The 22,933-nt window shown below is 37.1% G+C and overlaps 1 protein-coding gene across 1 annotated transcript in view; it reads right to left on the reverse strand.

Moving 5' to 3' along the window:
• The window catches only part of PLPPR5 (phospholipid phosphatase related 5), a 168,816-nt gene that overhangs the window by 42,968 nt on the left and 102,915 nt on the right, over positions 1-22,933 (reverse strand). The window contains exon 5 of the mRNA XM_060119804.1: positions 14,735-14,869. Within this exon, the coding sequence (XP_059975787.1) occupies positions 14,735-14,869 (135 nt within the window). The remainder of the gene's footprint in view (positions 1-14,734; positions 14,870-22,933) is intronic.

The following is a 22,933-nucleotide window of genomic DNA, read 5'->3' on the forward strand; positions in this document are numbered from 1 at the left end:
ACACAACCTACATTTTATCAGGGGAAGGTGGATGGATGTCATACTCCCAAATATTGGTTATCTTTATTTTGCTATTTGCTTCCTTCCTTCATTCACTGTGTCTCTTGATGAAGGCAAAATGGGTAGGAGAAGAGAGAAGGAAGAAAAGCAGTAGCATATGAAGTGTGTGCTCTTAGACTCTACTTTGTCACATTGTTTTCCTCGTGGTAGGTTGTGAAGTTGGTGAGTATTTTAGAAAAGAGAAATGATGTTAAGTCCACATTAGAAGAAATTATTAGAGAACTTCAAACTTGAGACTACAAAACATTGTAAAGTTCATCTAAGCAATTTCTTGTCTTAAAAAGTTGGGGATGTGAAGACATAAAAGATAAATGTGATAGAACCAGAGTTCTCTCAGGAAAGATGACTTTTTGGGAGCTATTTCTTTTTTTTATAGTGGTTCTGTTTCAATTCAGAGTTTTATATTAGCTCAGAGTTTTGTTTCTTCGCAGGAATTTCCTTTTACACCAGTCTGAGAACCACTGCCAAAAGATACAGAAAAGTGATTAGTTAGCAATGTGAGCACTGCCAGGTAGATACAATCAATTCTTTCTTAAAATATTATTTCTCTGGTAAAAAGAGCATTGCCTAAAAAAGCAGTAATCCTGAATGATTTCCAAGAAAAAATAATCTGTGTTTAAATACTTCTGGGAACAGCTGCACATTACTTTCCTTGCTTAGAGCTTCACGGGGCCTAAGGTATTGAGAAGATGTGTAATAAACTCTTGGGTTTCACTGTAACTCAATGTTTCCCAATGAACCGACATGAAACTACAAGTAAGTCTATTAATACTAATGTGTTTATGGTCCTTAGTGGATGTGGGTATCCCTGGACTCTATCCAAAGTTTCTTAACTTCCCTAACTCTAATGACCTGTCCAACATACTTTTCGCCCATATTCACAACCATGTTCTCAACCATCAACCCAGTTTACCTTCTGGCCTACCTACCTCATACTACAAAGTTTCTTTGGTCATTTTAGAAATTTTCCAACGAATAATTGTTCATCTGCTCCAGCTCACCTTGCTTCTTTTTAATTCTATTTCTATTACATTCATTCTGGACCCCATTTGAACTCTCTTTAATGGCATCCTCAAGTCTCTTGCCCCAGTGCTCTTACCTCACTTGCCAGATAAAACCTTGGTGCAAGATGGTTCCTCTATCTGGAATATTTTTCTCTCCTTCTCCCATGGCCACCAGTCCTTCAGATCTCTACTTAGAGGATGTTGTAAGCATCGCTAAGTTTGGAAGGGTCCCCGTTTATGTGCTCCTCTAGCATAGCTATCATCACCCTGTTCTGAATATGCTTATAAAATTATTTATAAAATCTGTAAAAGTACAGACTCATGAGCCTGTAAACTCATGAGTCCTGGGAAAGGTACCATAGTGCTGCTTATTTGATATTTGTTACATGTTTCATATATTACAAACTAATAACAAATAAAATTTTACTATACATAACGAATGATGGTAAAAAAGGTAACTCACCCATAAGTTGTACCCATGCCTTATGTTACACTAGTATTTTAATCTAACGGCTTATTTATTTTATTTCTCTTTAATTTTTTTTTTTTTTTTTTTTTTAGGAGCACAGGCTCCGGACGCGCAGGCTCAGTGGCCATGGCTCACGGTCCCAGCTGCTCTGCGGTATGTGGGATCTTCCCGGACCGGGGCACGAACCCGTGTCCCCTGCATCGGCAGGTGGCCTCTCAACCACTGCGCCACCAGGGAAGCCCTCTCTTTAACTTTTTAAAACGCATTATATTTGCTAAATAAGCAGCCCAATGCTACTTGACAGAGAAGAATCAGAGGATGTGGGTAATGGATCAAGTGCATGATAAGTTCTTGTATAACCAAGAGCTGATTAAAACTCCTTATTTAAAAACTTGCTTATTTTCAGAAAGAGGTACCAGTCATTAAAAATCTGGATGAGCTACATCAAGAGTAATTTCAGAACTATTCAAAACCATAAGGGCCATTAGGCATGACACGGATACTTCAGAAAAATTTTGTAAAGGTAAACATTTTGAATATATTTACCATACAAACCAACAATCCCATTCCTAGGTATTTATCCAAGAGATTGAAAAATACGCATTTACACAAAAACTTGTGCATGATTTTTTATATCAGCTTTATTCATATTTGGGAAAAACTGGAAACAGCCCAAATATCCTTCAATTGGTAAATGGATTTTAAAAATGGTGGTACATCTTATACAACAGAATACCACTCAGCAATAAAAAGGAAAAAAAGAAAACAGGTAACAACATGAATGAATCTCAAATTCATTATGTAAGGTGAAAGAAGACTCAAAAGGCTACATACTACATAAGTCCATTTATATGACATTCTGGAAAAGGTAAAACTATAGGAACAGAAAAAAGATAGTGGTTGCCAGGGGTTGGGGGCTAAAGGAGGGGTTGGCTACGATTTTAGGGTGATAGAAATGTTCTATAACTTGATTGTGGTTATGATTACATGATGTAGGCATTTGTGAAAACTTATAAAACTATATGCTAAAAGGGAATTTTATAGGATGTAAATTATGCCTTTAATAAACCCCAATTAAAAGAAGTAGTACCGGGCCTCCCTGGTGGCGCAGTGGTTGAGAGTCCGCCTGCTGATGCAGGGGATACGGGTTCGTGCCCCGGTCTGGGAGGATCCCATATGCTGCGGAGCGGCTGGGCCCGTGAGCCATGGCTGCTGGGCCTGCGCATCCGGAGCCTGTGCTCCGCAACGGGAGAGGCCACAACAGTGAGAGGCCCGCATACCGCAAAAAAAAAAAAAAAAAAAAAAAAGAAGTAGTACCATTAAGCCACTCTATGAATTAATTCTAAGGGCCAAGTGGTGACTAGAATTTGATTTGTCAGTTATTGAACTATTGTTTCAATATTTGTTTCAGTCACAAAGAGGGAAATACAAAATAAATGTATGGGAAGGTATTCAAAAGATGCAAATTAAAATGAGGTACTTCATTTATTTTTGACCTATATGATTGGTGAAGATTGTGAAGAACAATATTCTCCATTCTTGGTTTGATGTGAATCAAACCAAAAACCTTAAGAGTATTCATTCTATTTTTTTCCAGCATTTCCACTTATATAAATATATCTTAAATAAGTTATTAATTGAATTTACAAATATATCTATTTTAGAGATGTTTACCCTAGTATTGTTTATAATTGTGGGAAATTGGAAGTGGAAGCAGTCCTCTGCCTAACAAAGGTAATGATTAATTTATATAGATTAAAGCTTTTCAATGTAATTCTATATTGTAATTCTATATGTACAGCACAGTGATTATGATTTGGAGCTCTGCAGTGATAAACATGGAACATAAATAAAAAATGGAAAAAACAGTTCTGTATTCCAATTTCAGAAAGCAGGTTATGTGACCTTGGGCAAATTACTTAACCTCTTTAAGTCTCCTTCTCTGTAAAATTGGAATAACAAGCTACACTCAAATGATTTCTGTAAAAACTAAAATGGCCTTTTATGTATGATGTTCTTTGCATAATTCTGGACACATATTAGGTTCTCACTGAAGATTAACTTTTACAGTTATGTTTGATATGATTATATATTCATTGATCTGTGAGCATACTCATGATATACTGTTACATGAGCAAAAGCTGGCTACAGAACGGAGCATCCAGGGGTCCTGTACCTCACACAAACTCAGACACATACTCATGGGGTCTCGAAGGCTATTTTAAGAAAATATGTCCAGTGATTACTGTAGTAGGATATGGATATTTCCTATTAATTACTGTTTTGCTTACCCAGATTTTCAAATTTTAAATAATGTACATAAGTTACTTGTTGCTCCTTTAACAGAAACAACAAACAACAAAAACTAAATGTGGTTTTTTCATAAGACTGGGAATGGGGTCATTGTTTATTTTCCTAGTTTTAGTCAAACAAAACTGTATTTTCTCTACCAAAAATGTTCATAGTGTCATGGTGCTCTGGACTGATTTTGAAGGCTGCCATAGTGTCTCTAGGACAGTCTACCAAAAGGGAACCAATCTGAGAGAAGAGGGGGATGAATGAGTGGAAGAAGTTTTCCATGTGTAACTAACGATGTATGCACTGAGAATGATTTTTTTAATCCATCATTGTCTTATTCTGTCCTTAACTAATGACTGCACAAATCATATAATTTAAAAATTCAGTCATCAACTCTATATTTATTCATAAAATGAGATGAGAGAGCTTGTTTATATTCAAAAGTAATGTACTGAAAAGACACTTTTATAAAAGGCCTGCTAGATATGACTGAACAAAAAAATCTGGCTTTTATTCTTTGTATAGTATATTATGATTTATAAATAGTGTGGAGAAATAAATAATGAATATATGTAAGTACAAATAGGAAAGATGACATATGGCAAAGTAATATCAGTATATGCTAATTTTTCTAACCTAAAATGTTGATGCCTGGGTGGAATTTTTAAGCTTCCATTTCCAATTGCCTTTTTTAAGCAATATTAAATTTAACAAATGAGAACAGAGTACAGCATGTAAACATTGATTCACTTCAAATATTTTTCATAAGTGCTCAAAGCTTAGATTGAGAAAAAAGGCCTAAAATATAAAGATATTTTGTTCCACTAACTATTCCAATATCTGATCACTAATACAGTTGTTTTGACAAGGTCCTATGTAACATTTACATTACAGTTCAGCAGCTCTGTTAAACAAAGATTTGCATTATAGAAAAGTAACTGAATCTTAAATAGATTGCCACTGTTATTCAAGCACAACATTTTGAAACCTCAAAAGAATTTATCATAGAGAGCACTGTAACGTATAATCATATTTGTCTTGGCAAGAAACCACAGGATTGTTTTGCTGTTGCTACGACACTAATGTATGCAACATTTTATACTATAAGATTTTCTGCCACATGTGGTATGTATGACATAGACGATCTGTATAAATTTTTAAATCCGTGAAATATATCTTTAAGGGTATCTTATCTTGCAATAAAATGAAAATCCTATTAAGGGAATCATTATTGTTACAGGAGGGAACTAACTTGTGTTAAGCACCTACCATGTGCCAAGAAGTTCATTTGGGATCTGTTAATCCCAACAATTACTCCATAACGAAAACATTATTATATCAATCTTTTTGGAAAAGGAGAAGAGGAATAATTTGTCTAACCCCACCTAGTTCTAATGTAGACAAACGAAGCTTCAGACTCAGGACTGCCAGCTGCAAAAGCTTGTCTCTCCAACCTCCACCCCACTCCCACTCTGCCTAAATTTCAGCTCAGGCTTCACCTTGATTTCTGTGATTTTATAACCTGCAAAACAGTCAATGTAAATGTCAATGCATGGGCTTTCCTGGGTCACCGTGAATTCCCTTAGAATTTTCCTATCCATATAGTTTTCCTTCGCAGTTGCCATGGGAATTAAACAAAACGTGGTAATTTCTATCTGTATTAGTACACACTCCTTATGCCATTTCTAGATTTTTCGAACTGTCATCACTGGTTACCACTTTCACTTAGGTGATGGTTCTGTTAATCAGGAAGTACCTTCACACAACGAAGCTTCTTGGGTAGTACAGGTTAGTGAAAAGTCCCTGACCTGACGTACAAAACTGTAATCTTGTAAATTATTCCTAGCATTACCTTCCCTTTCTTGTTGTTGGCAAGAGGGAATTACCCTTGGTTTAAATGATTAGCTCACATAAACCTAAGAAAAAATGATGCTTAGGCTTAGATGGAAAAAAATTTTTTTTCTCAAAAAGCATTTCCTATACCTGGCCCTGTCCACTAAGTGAGCTCTCAAAATGATCTCAAATGAGCCAGCCATAAGTGGCTACAGTGGCCTGTTCTATTTGCCTTAATAAAACTATGTAGATTATCAACTCCTCTCAGATTTATTGGAAATATTCCATTTTCTATCAAATCCCATCTATCCTTACATTTATTTTTAAATATTTTTGTTCCCTTGCTAGATAGTGAGTGTCCCTTTCTTTAGATTTGCTGTTTGACACCAGTTAAAATTGATAATGCAAAAGCATACATCATTTGTATGTGTTTACCTATGCAAATCTGAACAGCAGCATTCTGCCTTAGAGTGAGAACAAGCAGAGGGCAAGAGGGAAAAAACAAAAGCACTTAGTGTTTTGTTTCTGGGATGAATGCAACTTGACCCAGGAGGATCCCTGGATGGAAGGAAGTCAAGGTGCTCCTTTACTGTTAGTTATGGTCAAGAGAAATGTCTGAAGAGAGGACAGGAAAACTCCATAGACGAAAGGTCAGCAGGTTTCTTGAGGTGGGTAGGGTGGAGGGATAGTTTTCTTAGTGACACCCTGGCCAGCAGTTAGCTCTTTTTCACTGTAAAGTACTGGTATGGTTAGATAACCCCTGCATATAGATCAAATGCTTGTGTGCCCCCAAATTCATATGTTGAAACCTAATCCCCAACATGATGATATCAGGAAATGGGGCTTTTGGGAGGTGATTAGCTCATAAGGGTGGAGTCTTTTATGAATGGGATAAGTATTCTTATAAAGACCCTAGAGAACTCCCTCACCCCTGCTGCCATGTGAAGACACAGGGAGAAGATGGCCATCTATGAACCAGGAAGTGAGCCCTCACCAGAGACTGAATCTGTCAGTGTCTTGATCTTAGACATTCTAGCCTCCAGGATGGTGAGAAATAAATTTCTGTTATTTATAAGCCACCAGTCTATAGTATTTTGTTACAGCAGCCTGAATGGAGTAATACAACTCCTCTGATCAGAACCAGCACCTGACCAAGAGAGACTTTGCCAAATGATGCCTGGTCAGTCAACATGGCATAACATGGCTGTATTGAGGTCTAGTCCATGTCATCTTTATCATTTATCTGGATTTTTACAACAGCCTCTCAGATTGGTTTTTGTTTGATTTTGTTTTGCTGCAGTGTTGCTCTCCTTCAATTTATTCTCCATTCTGAACACGCCATTTCCTTCCTTACACTCCTGCATGCCTCCCCTTTGCTTACAGGGTAAGAACCAACTTCACAGTGTTGCGTAAAAGACCCTTCACAAATTTTCATCAAACATGACAGAGAGTACTTTTCCATATATTTCTTTTTCATTTGCATTCGATCTCTAATGATGTGCCTATTCATGAACTTTGCCCAGTTTTCAATTAAGATGTTTTATATATTACAGACATTAACCCATTGGCAAGTGTGTAGTTTATATCTTACACTTTGTCATTGGCCTTTTAAAACTGTTTTAAACTACTCTTGATAAATTTTATTTTTAAAAATGCTTGAACCTAAATTTTTCTAGTCAGTAATGCAAGAATGAAACAGTAATATTGAGTCCCTCCTTTATAAAATCTACAAATTATCATACTTCGACAATTTTATTGGCATTATCTAAGATTTGTCTCATTTTGTCATTGCTGTATTAATTTATTTTGTTATAGATCTTCTCTTTAAATGAATTTTATAATTTTGCCCTGTTTCTGTCACTGCATTTACCACAGTCAATTCTAATTAAGTCTATATTTAAATGGTTTCCATTTTTTCCTGCCAACTCATTCATAATATGACTTTTCTCAATTTGAGAGCTCTAGATATTGATGTTTTGCTCAGTTAACTGGTAAATATCTTCTGGTACAAGTAAATATCTTCTTTCATGAGTAATATAGTTCCTGAATTTTTACACATGTGATGCTTTATGATTATCTTAACACTTAAATGACCTTTTGGGTGGGAATAGAATTTGTATGTCACCATCTTTTTCATGGAAACTCAGAAGACATTACTCCATTTTATTCTGGCATCTAATCCTATAGAGGGAGAAGTCTGAGGCTAGCATGCTGTTAGTCTTGGGTGGTTTATTAGTTTTGTGTGTATTAGTTTTCAGTAGGCACACTGTATTATAACCTCAAAAGCTAGTTGGCTTCCAACAACAAATGTGTGTATATACCTCCTCATACTACATGTTGGTGGTCAGGTTCTATGGATCTGCTCCAAGCTACAGGTTGGGTGTTGGTCTGCTTCCCATGACTTCCCATTCTGGGACTCAGGCTGTCAGAACAGCCCGTGTCTGGAACACAGCCTTCTCCTGGAAGAAGGCTCAAGAGCAACAGGGTGGGCAGAAGCTCATGATGGCTCTACAAGTTTCTGGTTGATGGGCCATCTATCAGGTTCACTCCCATGTTATTGATCAAGTCCAAAATAACTGGGGCAGGAAGGATACTCTGCCTATAGAAGAGGGTAGTTAATAACTGGGAACAACAATACCATCTACCACAATATTTATAGAATTCTTTCTTCAGTATTGAAATTTGAAAATTTCACTGAGAAATATCTAAATTCTGGTATATATTTTAATTTTCCCTTGTATCCTGTTAACCCTTGGAGCCTAAAGATTCAAATATTTATTTGGAAGGAAAGTTTCCTTATAGTATTTATCTGAATATTGTTATAGCTTCATTTGTCCTCTTCTTTAGCATCTGCAGTGATTCACATGTTACATTTCTGTGGTATATCCTTCATATCTATTATTTTTACTCAGATCAATTTTATTCTTTTGTTCTTTTACTACAAATTCTGAAACCTATCCTTAACATAACTGATTTCACTTTCTCCATTGTGGATTTTGTTCTTTATGGTTTCTAGTATTGGTTTTAATCTTGCCATGACATTCTTTTCTTACATTAGTTTCCTAATTGTGCCATTGTGCCAGCTATCTTTCATCTCTCATTTCACATATTTTCTTTAATTTCCTTGACAGTAGAAAGCAGATATTACCTACAATGAATTTAATTATCTTGTAATCTTTTTTCCTCAAAAACGTATTCTATCTCTTAAAATACGTCTCTCTTCTGTGTCATGAAATCGTTTTAAAGGATTTAAGCAATTGTCCTGATTATTTATACTTGAATCAGAATAGATTTAGCTCAGTTTATCTTCCTAAACTGAGTGGGAGAAGATTCAAAGACCCCTGAACTCTTTTCTTGAATAGTCAGGAAATCCTTCACCCAGATCTTAAGCTGAAGAGCTGGAGAATGTAGTTTTATAATATGATTTTGATACTTTACCAGCCTGAGTGGGAGTGGGAGTGGGAGGAGTGGGAGAAGAAGCTGAGGCCATGGACATTTCCAGGAAGGTCACTTTATTTCTATATGAAACTATATAGAAGCTATAATGAAACTATTGCTATGGTTGCTGAAATATCAGGACTGCTATTCTGTTCAGCTTAAACTCTACTACAGGAAGATGGCATAGTCCTTGGAGGCAGCTTATTTATTTTTATTTTTTTACCAATTTTATGGTACCCATTCAGTTCAGGAAAGGGTTCTTTTATCTGGCACGCGCCCATATTAATGAGAAGCCTGATCAGAGGAAAGGTTCTTGCCTGAAGGCTTTCTTTTGGTGTGTACTCGCCTACCTGCTAACCCTGCTTCAACATGTTGTTGGTCCAAGGTGTTGAATTGTGCTCTAAATAAGTCTTCTCATTCTCTTAAAGGTCACTCCTATCTCTTGTCCTCACTCTTTGAAATTTTGGAGGTATTACTGGGATCATATAGGATTTTAGCCACTTCTGCAACATTGAACTTCTTTACTGGCAAAGAAAAATTTCACTTGTCCTTTGGTGACATCCATCAAACTGGATCTATTTATACTATATCTAGTAGAAATGCCTATAATTTTACTCTATCTTGTTTTCTCTCTGTGACACAGCTATTAAGATATTAACTCCTACTTTACTCTTGCTAATATAGGAGAGTAAAGCTAATAAATATGTAAATGTTTCCATCTTCATTTCCTAGAAGGAGAGGCAGACTTTTGGTTTTTGGACTCCCAAGAGTAATTAATGGTGTCTTTTTGTTTTTGGAGACCTCCTGAAGCCAGAACCCCTGAAGATTCAGTTTGGGATGCATGGGACCTTGAAGGCAGGGCCAGAAAAGGATAAGTTTGAAAGGGAGGAGTGGTGCGACTTGGCTCCCTGGGGCCTTCGGCCGGTGGAATTTTGTGGCTCCTGCAAATGAGAGGCACCTACACACAGCTCGTGTCAGGGTCCCAGGACAGATAGGACCTGAAATGGAGATGACTGCAGGTGTGCCAAGAACAGCTGGTCCCTGGGCATGATGCATAAAGGCATGCGAGCTACAACCAAGGTCTCTGTGCCCAATTTGGCATAGAAAAATAAACCAAACACTCTCAAAAGGTTTGTGGGAGTCATAAGGAAGGGGCACAGGAATTTAAATTATTCCAAGGAAATTTTTCCAAGGGACTTTGCTCAATCAGAACATATCAACAGTCAACACGAGGAAGCATAACCAAGACCTCCTCAGGAAGCAGCTGAAGAAAAGTGAATAATTTTAAAACACTATAATTATTTTAGTTACACAATTTTTCATGAATATAGCCTCATTACAGGAAGATAAAGAGAAAATGAGAGAGAAAAGGAAGAAAGGAAGGAAGGAAAGAAGGGAGGGAGGGAGGGAGGGGAGGAAAGGGAGGAAGACAGAGACAGCAGAGAGAGAACTATGTCAGTTTCTCTCTCAGACTGGTGTCTGTAGGTACCCTTTCCCCTTCTCTCTCTCATCTATACGCTCTTTTCTTTCCTACTAGAGAGAAGTATCTTGTGTGGTGTTTTGCACAACTGGCTTCATCATACACAGACATATTTTATATATATCAACTTACAAAAATTTTGCAACATACTAGAAAACTTTCCACATCTTGATTTACCTCATCCATTTTAACTGTGGAATAGTAATAATAATTATAATTCGTAATGCTTAAGGGCTTCAGAGGTGCCAGACACTGCTCAAAAATGCTTGACTATTATCTTATTGAACTTTTATGACTATCATTCTATGAATCATTCTATGAAGGAGAAAGCTGAGTCACAGAGCATTTAGGTAAGCTGCCCAAGATCAAAATTGTCCATAATTGCCAGCTAGTCTACCTCTAGAAACTGTAAGCAGAAGTACCACACTATAATGTACTGGATCCCATTGTAAGAATGTATCACAACTGATGTAATAATTCACTACAGATATACATTTAGATCTTTCATGATCTGATATTATAAATGGCTGTAATAAAGTTACTGGTAACTTAAATAAGTGGACATTGAGATATGATGGGCTACTTTCCACAGATGATTAATTCTTTTCATAAAACCAAATGTAATGAATGTTCAGATTTATTTAGCTTTCAGAAAAATCATGACTTCTCCTCAAACTGTGGTAATTAACTATATGACAAACTCCCTATAATTAAGGGATAAATTGCTGGCATTATATAAGCAAGAACGTTTGCATGCTGTAATTACTCTGTAGTGTACCATTTATCAAGCATGTACTTTGAACATAAGAGGTTATATAAGTACATAACTTCCAAAAGAAACCGTTTGCCTTCTCCATGTAAAACTGACAACCAGAAAATGATAGTTTGGCATAATAATGCTAAAACACTAGGCCATGCCTGTGGACCACACTTTAACACTGGGCCTCCTTTCTCTCCTCAGAGGGCCAGCTTTAAGGATCTAATGTCATTCTCCAACTATCAATTATTAAGATCAACTTACTGGGGAGCGATTTGCATTCACTTTTTTCCCACTGTGAACTATGATGAAAAGCAATATATTTACTCCAAACATTCTTTATCACAGAAAGAAGAGAAAGCTACTGTGGGCTTCTGAAGTGATGGTCTTCCTCCCTTGCTTGCTGATGAGCTCAAATACATGTCCTCTCACCCGCAGAGCTCCTGGGGGAAGCTCCTGAGACCCATGTTCTTCCTGTGGTCTATGTGATTGAGAGCAGCAGACCACAAACTGTGCAGACAGCGTTCCCTTGCAGACAGGGATGGAGAGAACAGAGAGGGAAGTTGGGGCTCAGCGGGGTGAGTGTAAATGTGCTAGGTGTGTGAAGGGGAGAATCAAATTAGATTCCAATCATCTTTATTGCCTAACTACCAGAGTGAAGACAAGACACATGAATTTGTCATAAACAAAAATATTAATGAAAGAAAGAAGTTAATAAACACAGATCTCTTGCAATCTATGGATTCTAATAGAATATTTTTGCTTCCATCATCTAACATCTTAAAAGTCACTATAAATAAAAATGAATTTGCATAAAATTAAGAACAGAAATATTTTAATAACTTAATATACATAATGATGTCATGGTATATAAGAATATCTGGCAATGCTAGTAGACCACTAAAGAACCGTTATGCAAATAAATATGTTAAAAGCAGAAGACTGTGATTTTTGTTCAAGTTAATATATTGAGAACTATATAAAATAAAGACTTTATTTTTTACCCTGACCATTTTCTTCAAAGTATGTTTAAGATCTCTTCCTAAATTCTACTGTTTTCTATACTTAATTTAAAATTAAACAAGATTGAATTTTATATGTATTATTCACTTAAACATATATTTTATCACATAAGCATGTGTCTTGGATTGCTACATTGTATAATTTTTCTTTGCTGTTTATCAGTGAAATGGACATTTGCAAACTGCTTAACTACTTGGAAGTTCAGTTTTCTTAACTGTATAATGAGGAAATTTATTATAAAAGGCCATCAACTAAACCACTGTAGAAAAAATATGAAAACAATCCAATGACTCGAAGAGAAAAGGAATTTATTTGTTTTTCAGAACCATCTAGGGTATGTATGTGGACTGCTCCATGAGCTCATCCAGAACCTAGGCTGTCAAGGAGGGTAGGTCATCTTTAAAAATTAAAGACTATTCCAGTCATTTACCTTTTCCATTGGCGAGGAGTACAGAATGTCCAGGACAAGAGTTTTCAAAGAGATGATCCAGAACTTGTTGCACCTACCCTTCTGCTCATATTGTATTGGTCTAAACTTGGTTGCATGGTCACACCTAACTGTGAGGGAAGCTGGGAAAAAGACTACAGCTGGGAATCTGTGAGTGTAGCTACAATTGGAGTGGGAAATTTCAGTAACTTAAAGGAAGAAGGGGAGAAGGAATACTGGTCAACTATTAGCAGTCTTTGCCACTAATAATACTCAGCTTTAAAAATTGTTGTAAAGAACAAAATTCTACTTGTAGAGCACAGAAGTGTTTTTGTGGAAGCAATCAACATAGTATTTGACACATTCTGAATGATCATTCATTGCTATTTTATTACCATCATCATCATCATCATCATCATCATCATCGTCTAGTGTCTCTATCCTCATCTAAATGCTTGAATTCCTTCCGCAGTATCATGGATAAGTGATTATTTAGCTATTCTTGAATCCCTATAGTAAAAAGAAATTTCATTGCTTTTAAGGTGGGAATTCCACTTTCAGAATGTTGTTACTACTTACCAGACATTATTTATCTTTCTACACTTTCATTTCTTTCATCCTAATTGTGATCTCTGAGGCCCCACAGAACAAATCACATCCCTCTGCCATACAACAGTACTTCAGATATTTATGGGAAGATATTGCTTCTTTCTTGAGTTTTCTTTTCCTATAAACTAACCATTTTGTTCCTTCCAGTCTCTTATAATCCATGATTTTGAGTCCACTCACTATCTTAGACACATCTATTTGCTCACTTATGAAATATTTATTGTCAACTTTTCTATATTATCAATATTCACCTTTAAACCATGTTGCCAAGGGCAGTACACAGTACACTAAGTTGGTCTGAGCAAAGCAAACCATCAAACCCCTCATTCAGGATATCATTTTCCCTAAGTGGGACTTAAAATCATATTAACTTCTGGAAGCCATATCATGCTGTTGACCCAAGTTGAATGGTAGACTACTATACTCTCTGAGCCTTTTTCATTTGTGCACTTAACCTAGACATACCCTACCCTACAGGAACTTTTTTAAAAAGTCCAAATACAAAACACTTCCTTTTTTCTAGTTAATTGTTAGTTGTATCTTTATTGTACTCTTCCAAGAATTTTTATTCTTTCATCCAATGTATTAATTATCCTTCACAGACTCAGACCATCTAAACCGCCAATTAGCATGTAACTGAACTCTTCATCTAAGATATTGATCAAAATCTGGACATGTACAGGGCTGAGGAGAAGCCATTAGTAACCCTCTGAGCAGTCATTTAAAGTCTCAAGAAAAGTTATCGTTATCTACCTGCTTCTCTGTTCATTGCTATGCCCAATGAGGTCTTGACCTGCCATTCAAAGTGCTACCTAGTCAGGCTCCCTTCAGCCCAACCTGACCCCAAGTTCCCCCCCGAGCAGGAGAGCATGACTCTTGATTCCCTGCTGCCAGAACTTTATACACTGAGGTTCAACAAATATTTACTGAGTCCTGATTATGTGCCAGTTGTTACACTAAGCAGTTTCTCATATAAGTGAGGCATGGAAGAAATGGAATATATGCTATGAAAAAATGCTTATATTCTCAAGTAAAACTATCTTATTATTTTGCCCATGTGTGGGACCACTGTATAACATTACTATCTTGATGCTATGGCAACTTACAGAATGCATCCCATGTACAGACTCAGCTTTTAGCGTGAGGGATTTGCAGAAATGTTTTCCGTGTGACATGCATTGTTCTAAGATGTTGTATTCAGTGACTAAATTCTTGCTAAATACCACATTAGACTCTGAGCTTGTTTTAGTAAATCAAAAATGACTGTGTAGGAACTCTCAAGAGTAATTATTCATTTGTTCTAACAATTACATTTAGAATTTAAATTATGAATCACCTGTACAGAAGTTACCTTTTCCAAAGGACTTTCTACTCGAGGAATGCTGATCATTGGCATCTGTGCCAGATTATCTGTGTGTATATGCTCATTTTCTGGTTGTCTTCCTTTGAAATTATTTACCACACACACGACCTAAAATTTTGGGAAAAAATACAGTTAAAGCAAAGCCATGCTCCTTATAACTATGACCCTTGTGAATAGCCTGATAAATCTAATCACAGTAATAAAGTATTGGAATTACTTAAATATTACAAGTCTATAACTTTACATCCAGATTTATCTTGTGTAAATTTTAATGGTTAATCCAGTGCAAGCATGTTCAAGAACATTCATCAATTAATATGTAGCTCAGTTAATAATGACAATTTTATTATTCCAAAATTTTCATTAAATTAGGTTATAGTCAATGCTCAAATCAATACAAAAATAAGATCATAATCCTATAAAATTCATAGCAAGCTAACCTTTCCTTATTGTGGCTAACCTACAACTTAATTTAAATGCTAATTATTTCCCATTGCTTTAAGATCATTACATTCATAATAAACCTTCTACAATTGGCACTTTCTAATTTAGTAGCATCCTTTAATTAACCTAATTTATTGTCTATTATTGTATCCCACAAATATTTGGCATTTCGACTATAGCTTACTACTGCTACCACTGAAATAGAAGACCTTCTACATAAAGAAAACTAGCCCTTGTTTCAATTGATTATATCCCATAAGTGACAGAATTTGAATTAAACCAGAAGTTCTCATATTCTAGTGTTCATAAAATAAAGTTCTGGCACTTTAAAAAATGCACATTCCTAAGCCCTCCCCTAAAAATTCTGATTTCACAGATGAAGGATAAGGCCTAGGAGTTGCCACTTTTCTTTTTCTTTTTTTTTTTTTTTTTGCAGTACGCGGGCCTCTCACTGTTGTGGTGCACAGGCTCCAGACGAGCAGGCTCAGCGGCCATGGCTCACGGGCCTAGCCGCTCCACAGCATGTGGGATCTTCCCAGACCAGGGCACGAACCCGTGTCCCCTGCATTGGCAGGTGGACTCTCAACCACTGCACCACCAGGGAAGCCCTAGGAGTTGCCACTTTTAAAAGGCATTCCTGAAGCTTCTGATGCAGGTGAGTTAAACTTTAAGAAATAGTGATTTAAACAATTCAGGAAAATTATTTGCTATTATTTGCTTATATTGAACTAATGGGTAAGCTATTCTTGAGGCTTCTTTTCCTGGGTTTTATATTCTACTATCAAACCAAAATATAGAACTTACTTGCAGTTTATAACCTAACATTCATTTAAAAAAATAAATGCTTAATATACAAGTATAAATTTACATTGTATGTTTTTCACAAATCCTCCATTGGAAAGCCTTTCCTTTAGTAGGGCTCATTACTGAATATTTTCAAAGGCCAATTAGATCTTGGTTACTCTCCAGTTTTTAAATAAAATTTTCAAATCTACAAAATGATACATACTCTGAGACTTTATCTCAGAAAAAAAATTTCCTTGCAAATTGCTATATACTTATTATCCTTCCACTTCCTTGAATAATTACAAATCAGAAGCATAGGTCAAAGCCTGATAATTTGATACCTCAGCTTCATCACTGCCATCAAGATGTTTAAAGTAAGAGATAGCAAAGGCTTAGAGATGGGTACTTGATAATCCTTCTATCAAATGTTGACCCTGCAAAGGACTAATAGTGTTTTGCCTGTAATGGGCAGATAGTATATATTTTTGATTTTGCAGGCATACAATCTCTGCAGCAAGTACTCAGCTCTGCCATTTTGACGTGAAAGCAGCCAGAGGCAATTCATATAGGAATAGGCATATCAGTGTCCCAATACAACTTATCACACTGCTATATTTAAAATGGATAACCAACAAGGATCTACTGTATAGAACAGGGAACTCTGTTCAATAATCTGTAACAACCTAATTGGGAAAAGAATTTGAAAAAGAATAGATACATGCATATGTATAACTGAATCACTTTGCTGTACACCTGAAACTATCACAACATTGTTAATCAACTATACTCCAATATAAAATAAAAAGTTAAAAAAAATAAGCAGCAGGTCAAATTTTGCCTATGGGCTGTAGTTTGCCAACTGACTACTGCCAAGAGCACAAAGAATATAATCAAGAATTGTAGCCAACAACAACATAACAAACAGCAGTTTCATACCCATTTCATGACATATATACACATACACTCACATTTCCCTTTTCATTAATATTATAAATTAATGGAAAATCGGCAGATGAAAAACATTGCTACAAATTCTTCTGAATTAAAATTTGCTAAAATAACTATGTACATAGACAAAAGGAAGTCATTAGATGAAGAAACATTCATCTAGAGTTAATATGGGCTACTAAAATTAGTATAATTGCTTTTAATGCTATTTAGGTTTGGAAAACTCTTTGAAAGGTGTTATCAGTTATCTCTTTGCCTTAATTGAGGGTCAGGACAACACCCCATTGAAGCAGCTAAGAATTCACATGTGAAATATTTAAATGTCTAACACAGAGTGTATATTCATTAAAGCATCTATTAACATAATGATTACTCTTCATTACTGTTATTATTTAAATCATAAGGAAGGAAATTACCAAATCTCCCATAGAATCATATTCAAATATTTAGTAAGTCTTGTAACATTCACAAGTATGAATCTGATATCCTATTAAAAAAATATTCAAAGAAAAACAATTGACCTGGTTTTTTGATCCTGAGTCTGTAAGTTCTTGAACAGTCCTCTAGGTCTCAGTCTTCTCAATTTGAAAGTGAAGAGGTTGCAATAGATTAGCAAGTTAGCTCCTTTTCTTTGGTTGGCAAAGGTATGAAAAATTCAACAAATGTTCAAAATAAAACCCAAGATGTGCCCATCTCCTGGCCCCACTCCAAAACTTGATCTTTTTCTGGACTCTCTCAGGGAAAGGCAATACCCCTCACATTCCCGTTCCCCTAATGCAGTTGCACGAGGCTGAAAACTTGGACACCTCCTATACTCAGCCAGGCACTCAATTTGCTCAATTTTCCTTCCTAAAGATTTTGATTTCTTATATCTGCTTTGTTCTATCTCCGACACCGACTCCATCGACTAAGCAATCACCACCGCTTGCCTGAATTCCTGCATGGCTTTCTAGTCTCCCTAAATCCAATCTTGGCTCCCTCTGACCCTTTCCTGCAAAGAAGTGAGAATGGTCTTTCCAAAATGCAAATTGTATCATGTCAACCTTCTTAAAACCACTTTGTGGCTTGGCTTCTCATTTCTCTTAAAGTGTAAGCTCTGGCCCACCTTTCAACCTTCCTTCTTGGTTATCCAAACACCTTCTGCTCCCTTTCACTGACTTTTGCTTGGAATACTCATCTCCACTGTCTTTGGGCACCATATCTTACTCATCTGTGGTATCACCATCTCCCCTCCACTTCCTTACTAGTCTTCTTGACCCCAGGCTGTTTTTCTTTGTTTGTTTGCTGGCAAGGACCTGTGATTCTTTTCATCCAAGCACCTATCTCTATATGAAATTATACATCTGTTAGCATAGTATTTTGGTGGATGGGATTCTCTTTCAAGGTTATCAGCTCCATGGTAGAAGACACGGTTTTTTTTCTGATCACTATTGTATTCTTAGTACCATCGTGAATGAATAGATTAATGAATGAGCATGTATGTATCCAGCCTAAAAATTCTCAAATTTTCTAACGTTCCTGTACAATTTGAAGTGATTTTCTTTTGAAACATTCTATTTTTACATTAGTGGTTTCTGTGAGTGTAACTCTACAGTCTCTTCCAAAAAATGACACTCCTAAGTCACCATTACACATAGATTTTTGTTTCCTTGTTCCGGTAGTGATAATAAATTAATCGGATCCATCTGTGATCATTTTCTCTCTTCCTTGTGGCAAATAAAACATCTGTGTTGTATGGGGCTATGTGCATGGGCTTTGGGGTCAAAGAGGCCTGGGGCTTAATCCTGGGCTCTTTCATTTACTAACTTTGTGAGTCCAGGCAAGTTACTTAATGTAACAAGACCTGTTTCTCTTATCTGAAAAATGAGGACAATAATAACTACATCTCAACACGCTGTTATGAAGATTAATTGAGTTAATATAATAAAGAGTATTCAAATAATTCCTATTATTATTATTATGATATCACATATGTAAACCCGACAAGCTTTTGCTTTGGCTCAGTAAACTTGAACTTTTCTGCTGGACACTAATATGCATCTTTGTTGTAAGTGCTTTGAGGCACACATTTTTATAAAACAATATTAGTCAATCTACACCTATTGTTCAACTAGTATTTGCTTTGTATTTTCCTAAGCTTGGGGATTGTGTTCTCTAACTTTGAAGAAAAGGCACATGAGATAAGAATAATAAATTTACTACAGAAGGTAATTACTTGTTAGATTGTAACAGGACTGACTTCAAGTGCAGTGGAAATTCAGGAAAAATGGGAGAACCATGTAATCAGGGACACTTCCTGGGGAAGCTGGGATTTGTCTAAGAAAAATCTCAAGTGCATAAAGGATTTGAATACAGTCATCAAAGGTGAAGACCATGATACCTAGAGCCTTCTCTGTACCACACACTCGACTGCCTTTATTATATATACGATTTCCCTTAACCCTCAAAAGAGCTCTGGAAAGTAAATAAAACAGTTCATTCATTCATTCATCAAATATTTCCTGAGAACCTCCTATGTACCAGACCCAATACTGAGAATATACAGTGATGAAAACAAATAAACACCTTCTCTGTGAGTGGCTTACATTCCAGTGGGTTTGATAGCAAAAAACAAAACCAAAATTATTATATGTGGTATATTAAAAGTTGAATTATGCAGTGGAGAAAAGTGAATAGGAAATGAGAAAAGGAGTCCTTGGGGAGGGGTAATCAATTTAAATACAGTTCAGGGGAGGCCCCACTATTTTAGGGAGGATGAGGGGCTAAGTGACTTGTATGATGTCACACATTCAGCAAAAGTGGCAAAAAGAAAAAGTGGCAACAGAAGGATTCAACCTAGGTTTGTCTGACTCCCACTCCTGTTTTGCTCTCTAAACTATACAGAGGAGTGGGTGTTCCAGCTGAGACAATGCACAGGCGGGACAGAGCCTATCTGTGTAAGAGAGGAAGAAAACTGACTGGATTCCAAGTGCAGGAGTTCCACTGTAACGAGGGAAACATACACTTGGCCGGGAAGAGTGAAGCCAGACTATGGAGGATCCCAGAAGTTCAATGGAAGTGTCTGATTTAATGCAGCAGGAAAGAGGGTTTTGTTTGTCTGTTTGTTTTGCTTTGTTATTGGCAATGAATTATGGTATCATGTGTATGAAGCAGAATGTGAGGTGTTTGGAGGAGAGTCTGAAGTGATAAGGAAGCTAGCAACCCATTGATATAATAGAGGTAAGAAGTTTTGATCTCTAAAATCGAGAGGCTATGGTCAGAACAGTACAGAAATATGACATGGGAGAAAGACTCTGTGGTGGAAATGAACTGGAACTAGATCAATCACTGGGTGTGGGGGTGAAGGAGGACAGTGGGTCAAAGGCAAACACTAGACACCAGGTGTGGGTGATGGGGGATATGAATGCCTTCAACTGACACGAAGAGGCTTGGAGTAGGTTAGTGTTAATTTTATTTTGGAATCATTTTAGTGCTCTGCACACACTGAAGGATCAATGGAAACACCCCAGCATATTGTAAGCCAGAGCTGTAGTCACTGCTTGAAATAAATATTCTACTTAGTTGCCCAAATGAGAAATCCGAGAATCATCATAGATTGCTGCCTGCTTCATCTTCATCGTCTCCAATGTTCCATCAAGCTCCAAAACATTCCACCTCCCAAATACCTCCCGATAGCCTCCCCTCTCTGTGTGCCCTCAGAGGCCCGATTTGTGCCATCTTATTTCCCTGGTTCTGCATAACTTGTCTCCTCTATCTTCACCTGGAGTTTTATTTTCCAGAAAACATATTTTCTTGAAAGCACAAATCTTATCAGAAAGTAAAAGGACTGACAGGAAACAAACTCTCACTTACAGAAATTATTTCAGTCATCCATGTGACCATGCACTGAATATACACACCATTTTGTTTAACCTTTATAAATCCTTATAATAATCCTTTAAAGAGGCTGTTTATAGCCTCCTTTAAAGAGGAAGAAACTGAAGGTTGCTTAACGGCACAAACTGAGTAGATAAAGAAGCTGGGATTCAAATTCAACCAGGCTGTTTTTCTCTGTTTCAACTCGCTTGGACCCTGACAGAAGCTCCCAAATCACCTATGTTTTTAAACAAAAGTCTATGTTATTGTCATAACATACAAGGCCTTTCAGGGTATTCCCCTGTGTGCTCTTCCACTCCCCTTTCTTGTCACTCGCACTGGATGACTGGTACCATTTCCGGGTGCCATGTTCTCTCAGATGCACATGGCGCCTTGGGCCTAGACTATAGGAGAGGCTTCATACGTACTTATTTTATGAAGCACTTCATACTGCCTCTGTGCTCTGTGCTCTTTGCCCCTCATTCCTTATGCCCCAGGCTAGACCTACCTGCTTTACAAACTTTTCAAGTTTATAAATTATCTCCTCTTTCTGATTTGTCCCTAATCCCAACAGGGTAGATCTCTTGAGTATATGTACCTCTACCATTACATTTACCCTCTATAGAACTCTTTGTGTCCATCCTGTCCCACCTGACTGCGATCTACTTGAGTGCCTGGATTGTATCTTTTTCGCGTATTTATTCCCAGCACCAAGCACAGTGCCTGGACTAGAATAGGATCTCAGTAAATGTTTGTTTCATGAAGGAAGAGAGGGAGGGAATGTTTGAGGGAATAACCTGACTATTCCTGCCTGACCCCGGAAACAGATTACCACAGCAGACAGGTCATGTTTACCTGAGCCTCCTTGCATCCCCAGTTTTTTTGGGTTTTTTTATCTTCAAATTTGGGGCAATTCTTTATTTATTTATTTATTTTACATCTTTATTGGAGTATAATTGCTGTACAATGGTGTGTTAGTTTCTGCTTTATAACAAAGTGAATCAGTTATACATATACATATGTTCCCATATCTCTTCCCTCTGGCGTCTCCCTCCCTCCCACCCCTCCTGGCAGTCACAAAGCACTGAGCTGATCTCCCTGTGCTATGCAGCTGCTTCCCACTAGCTATCTACTTTACGTTTGGAAGTGTATATATGTCCATGCCTCTCTCTCACTTTGTCACAACTTACCCTTCCCCCTCCCCATATCCTCAAGTCCATTCTCTAGTAGGTCTGTGTCTTTATTCCTGTCTTACTCCTAGGTTCCTCATGACATTTTTTTTCTTAAACTCCATATATATGTGTTAGCATACGGTATTTGTCTTTCTCTTTCTGACTTACTTCACTCTGTATGACAGACTCTAGGTCTATCAGCCCCAGTTCTTGACACCTTGCCTGGCACCTGTAGGCACTCACATTCATAAACAGTTGGGAATGAATGTATAAAACCTTGTTTAGTCATTACGTGGTTAAAGCATTTTCACATGACCTTTTTATAAGGTCCTTTTCCTGGGTGCATGGGAATGTCTGAAGGGGCCTGTGGAATGTTCTAAATATGTGCAGTAGGAGGGTCTTGAACCCAAGGGGGATCCATAATCCACCTCATCATTCACCACATGGTTCTCAGATAAGGAAGCGACAGGGAAGACATGAGGGCTCTAGATTTCACAACGCAGGGTGTCACGACATTCACTGGCAGTAAAGGGAAGATGGTAACAGCCACAGGAGGATAAGATGAAGCCTGATGAGATGCTAGCAAAGATGTTCTGGACCCATAGAGCTGAAACGCAGTTACATCTGACAGCAGTGTTTTAAAACTTTGACTTTTGGTATGCTCTTTGCCCTGCCTATGATTATTTTCTTAGGATTTATGTAAGATGCTTTTTGTTTTGTTTTGTTTTATAAAAAGTTAACCTGTTTCAATTGTGATAAGTGACAGCAAGGGAAAGGTTTTGGCCCAAGCGTGGTGGGCCCCAGTTTTCCTGAGGCTACAGGATATCTCTGGGAAACAGAGTGGGGTGAGCCTAAGTCTCTCAGGACTTTGGACATCAGAGGGAGTGACATCAGCAAGAAAAGCAGCACAGGGTCTAGAGAGGGATCAGGGGATAGTCACCAGTTTACCTCAGGAAGTTCTAGAAGA

The sequence above is a fragment of the Mesoplodon densirostris genome, chromosome 2, assembly GCF_025265405.1.
Source record: "Mesoplodon densirostris isolate mMesDen1 chromosome 2, mMesDen1 primary haplotype, whole genome shotgun sequence".
Classification (NCBI taxonomy): Eukaryota; Metazoa; Chordata; class Mammalia; order Artiodactyla; family Ziphiidae; genus Mesoplodon; species Mesoplodon densirostris.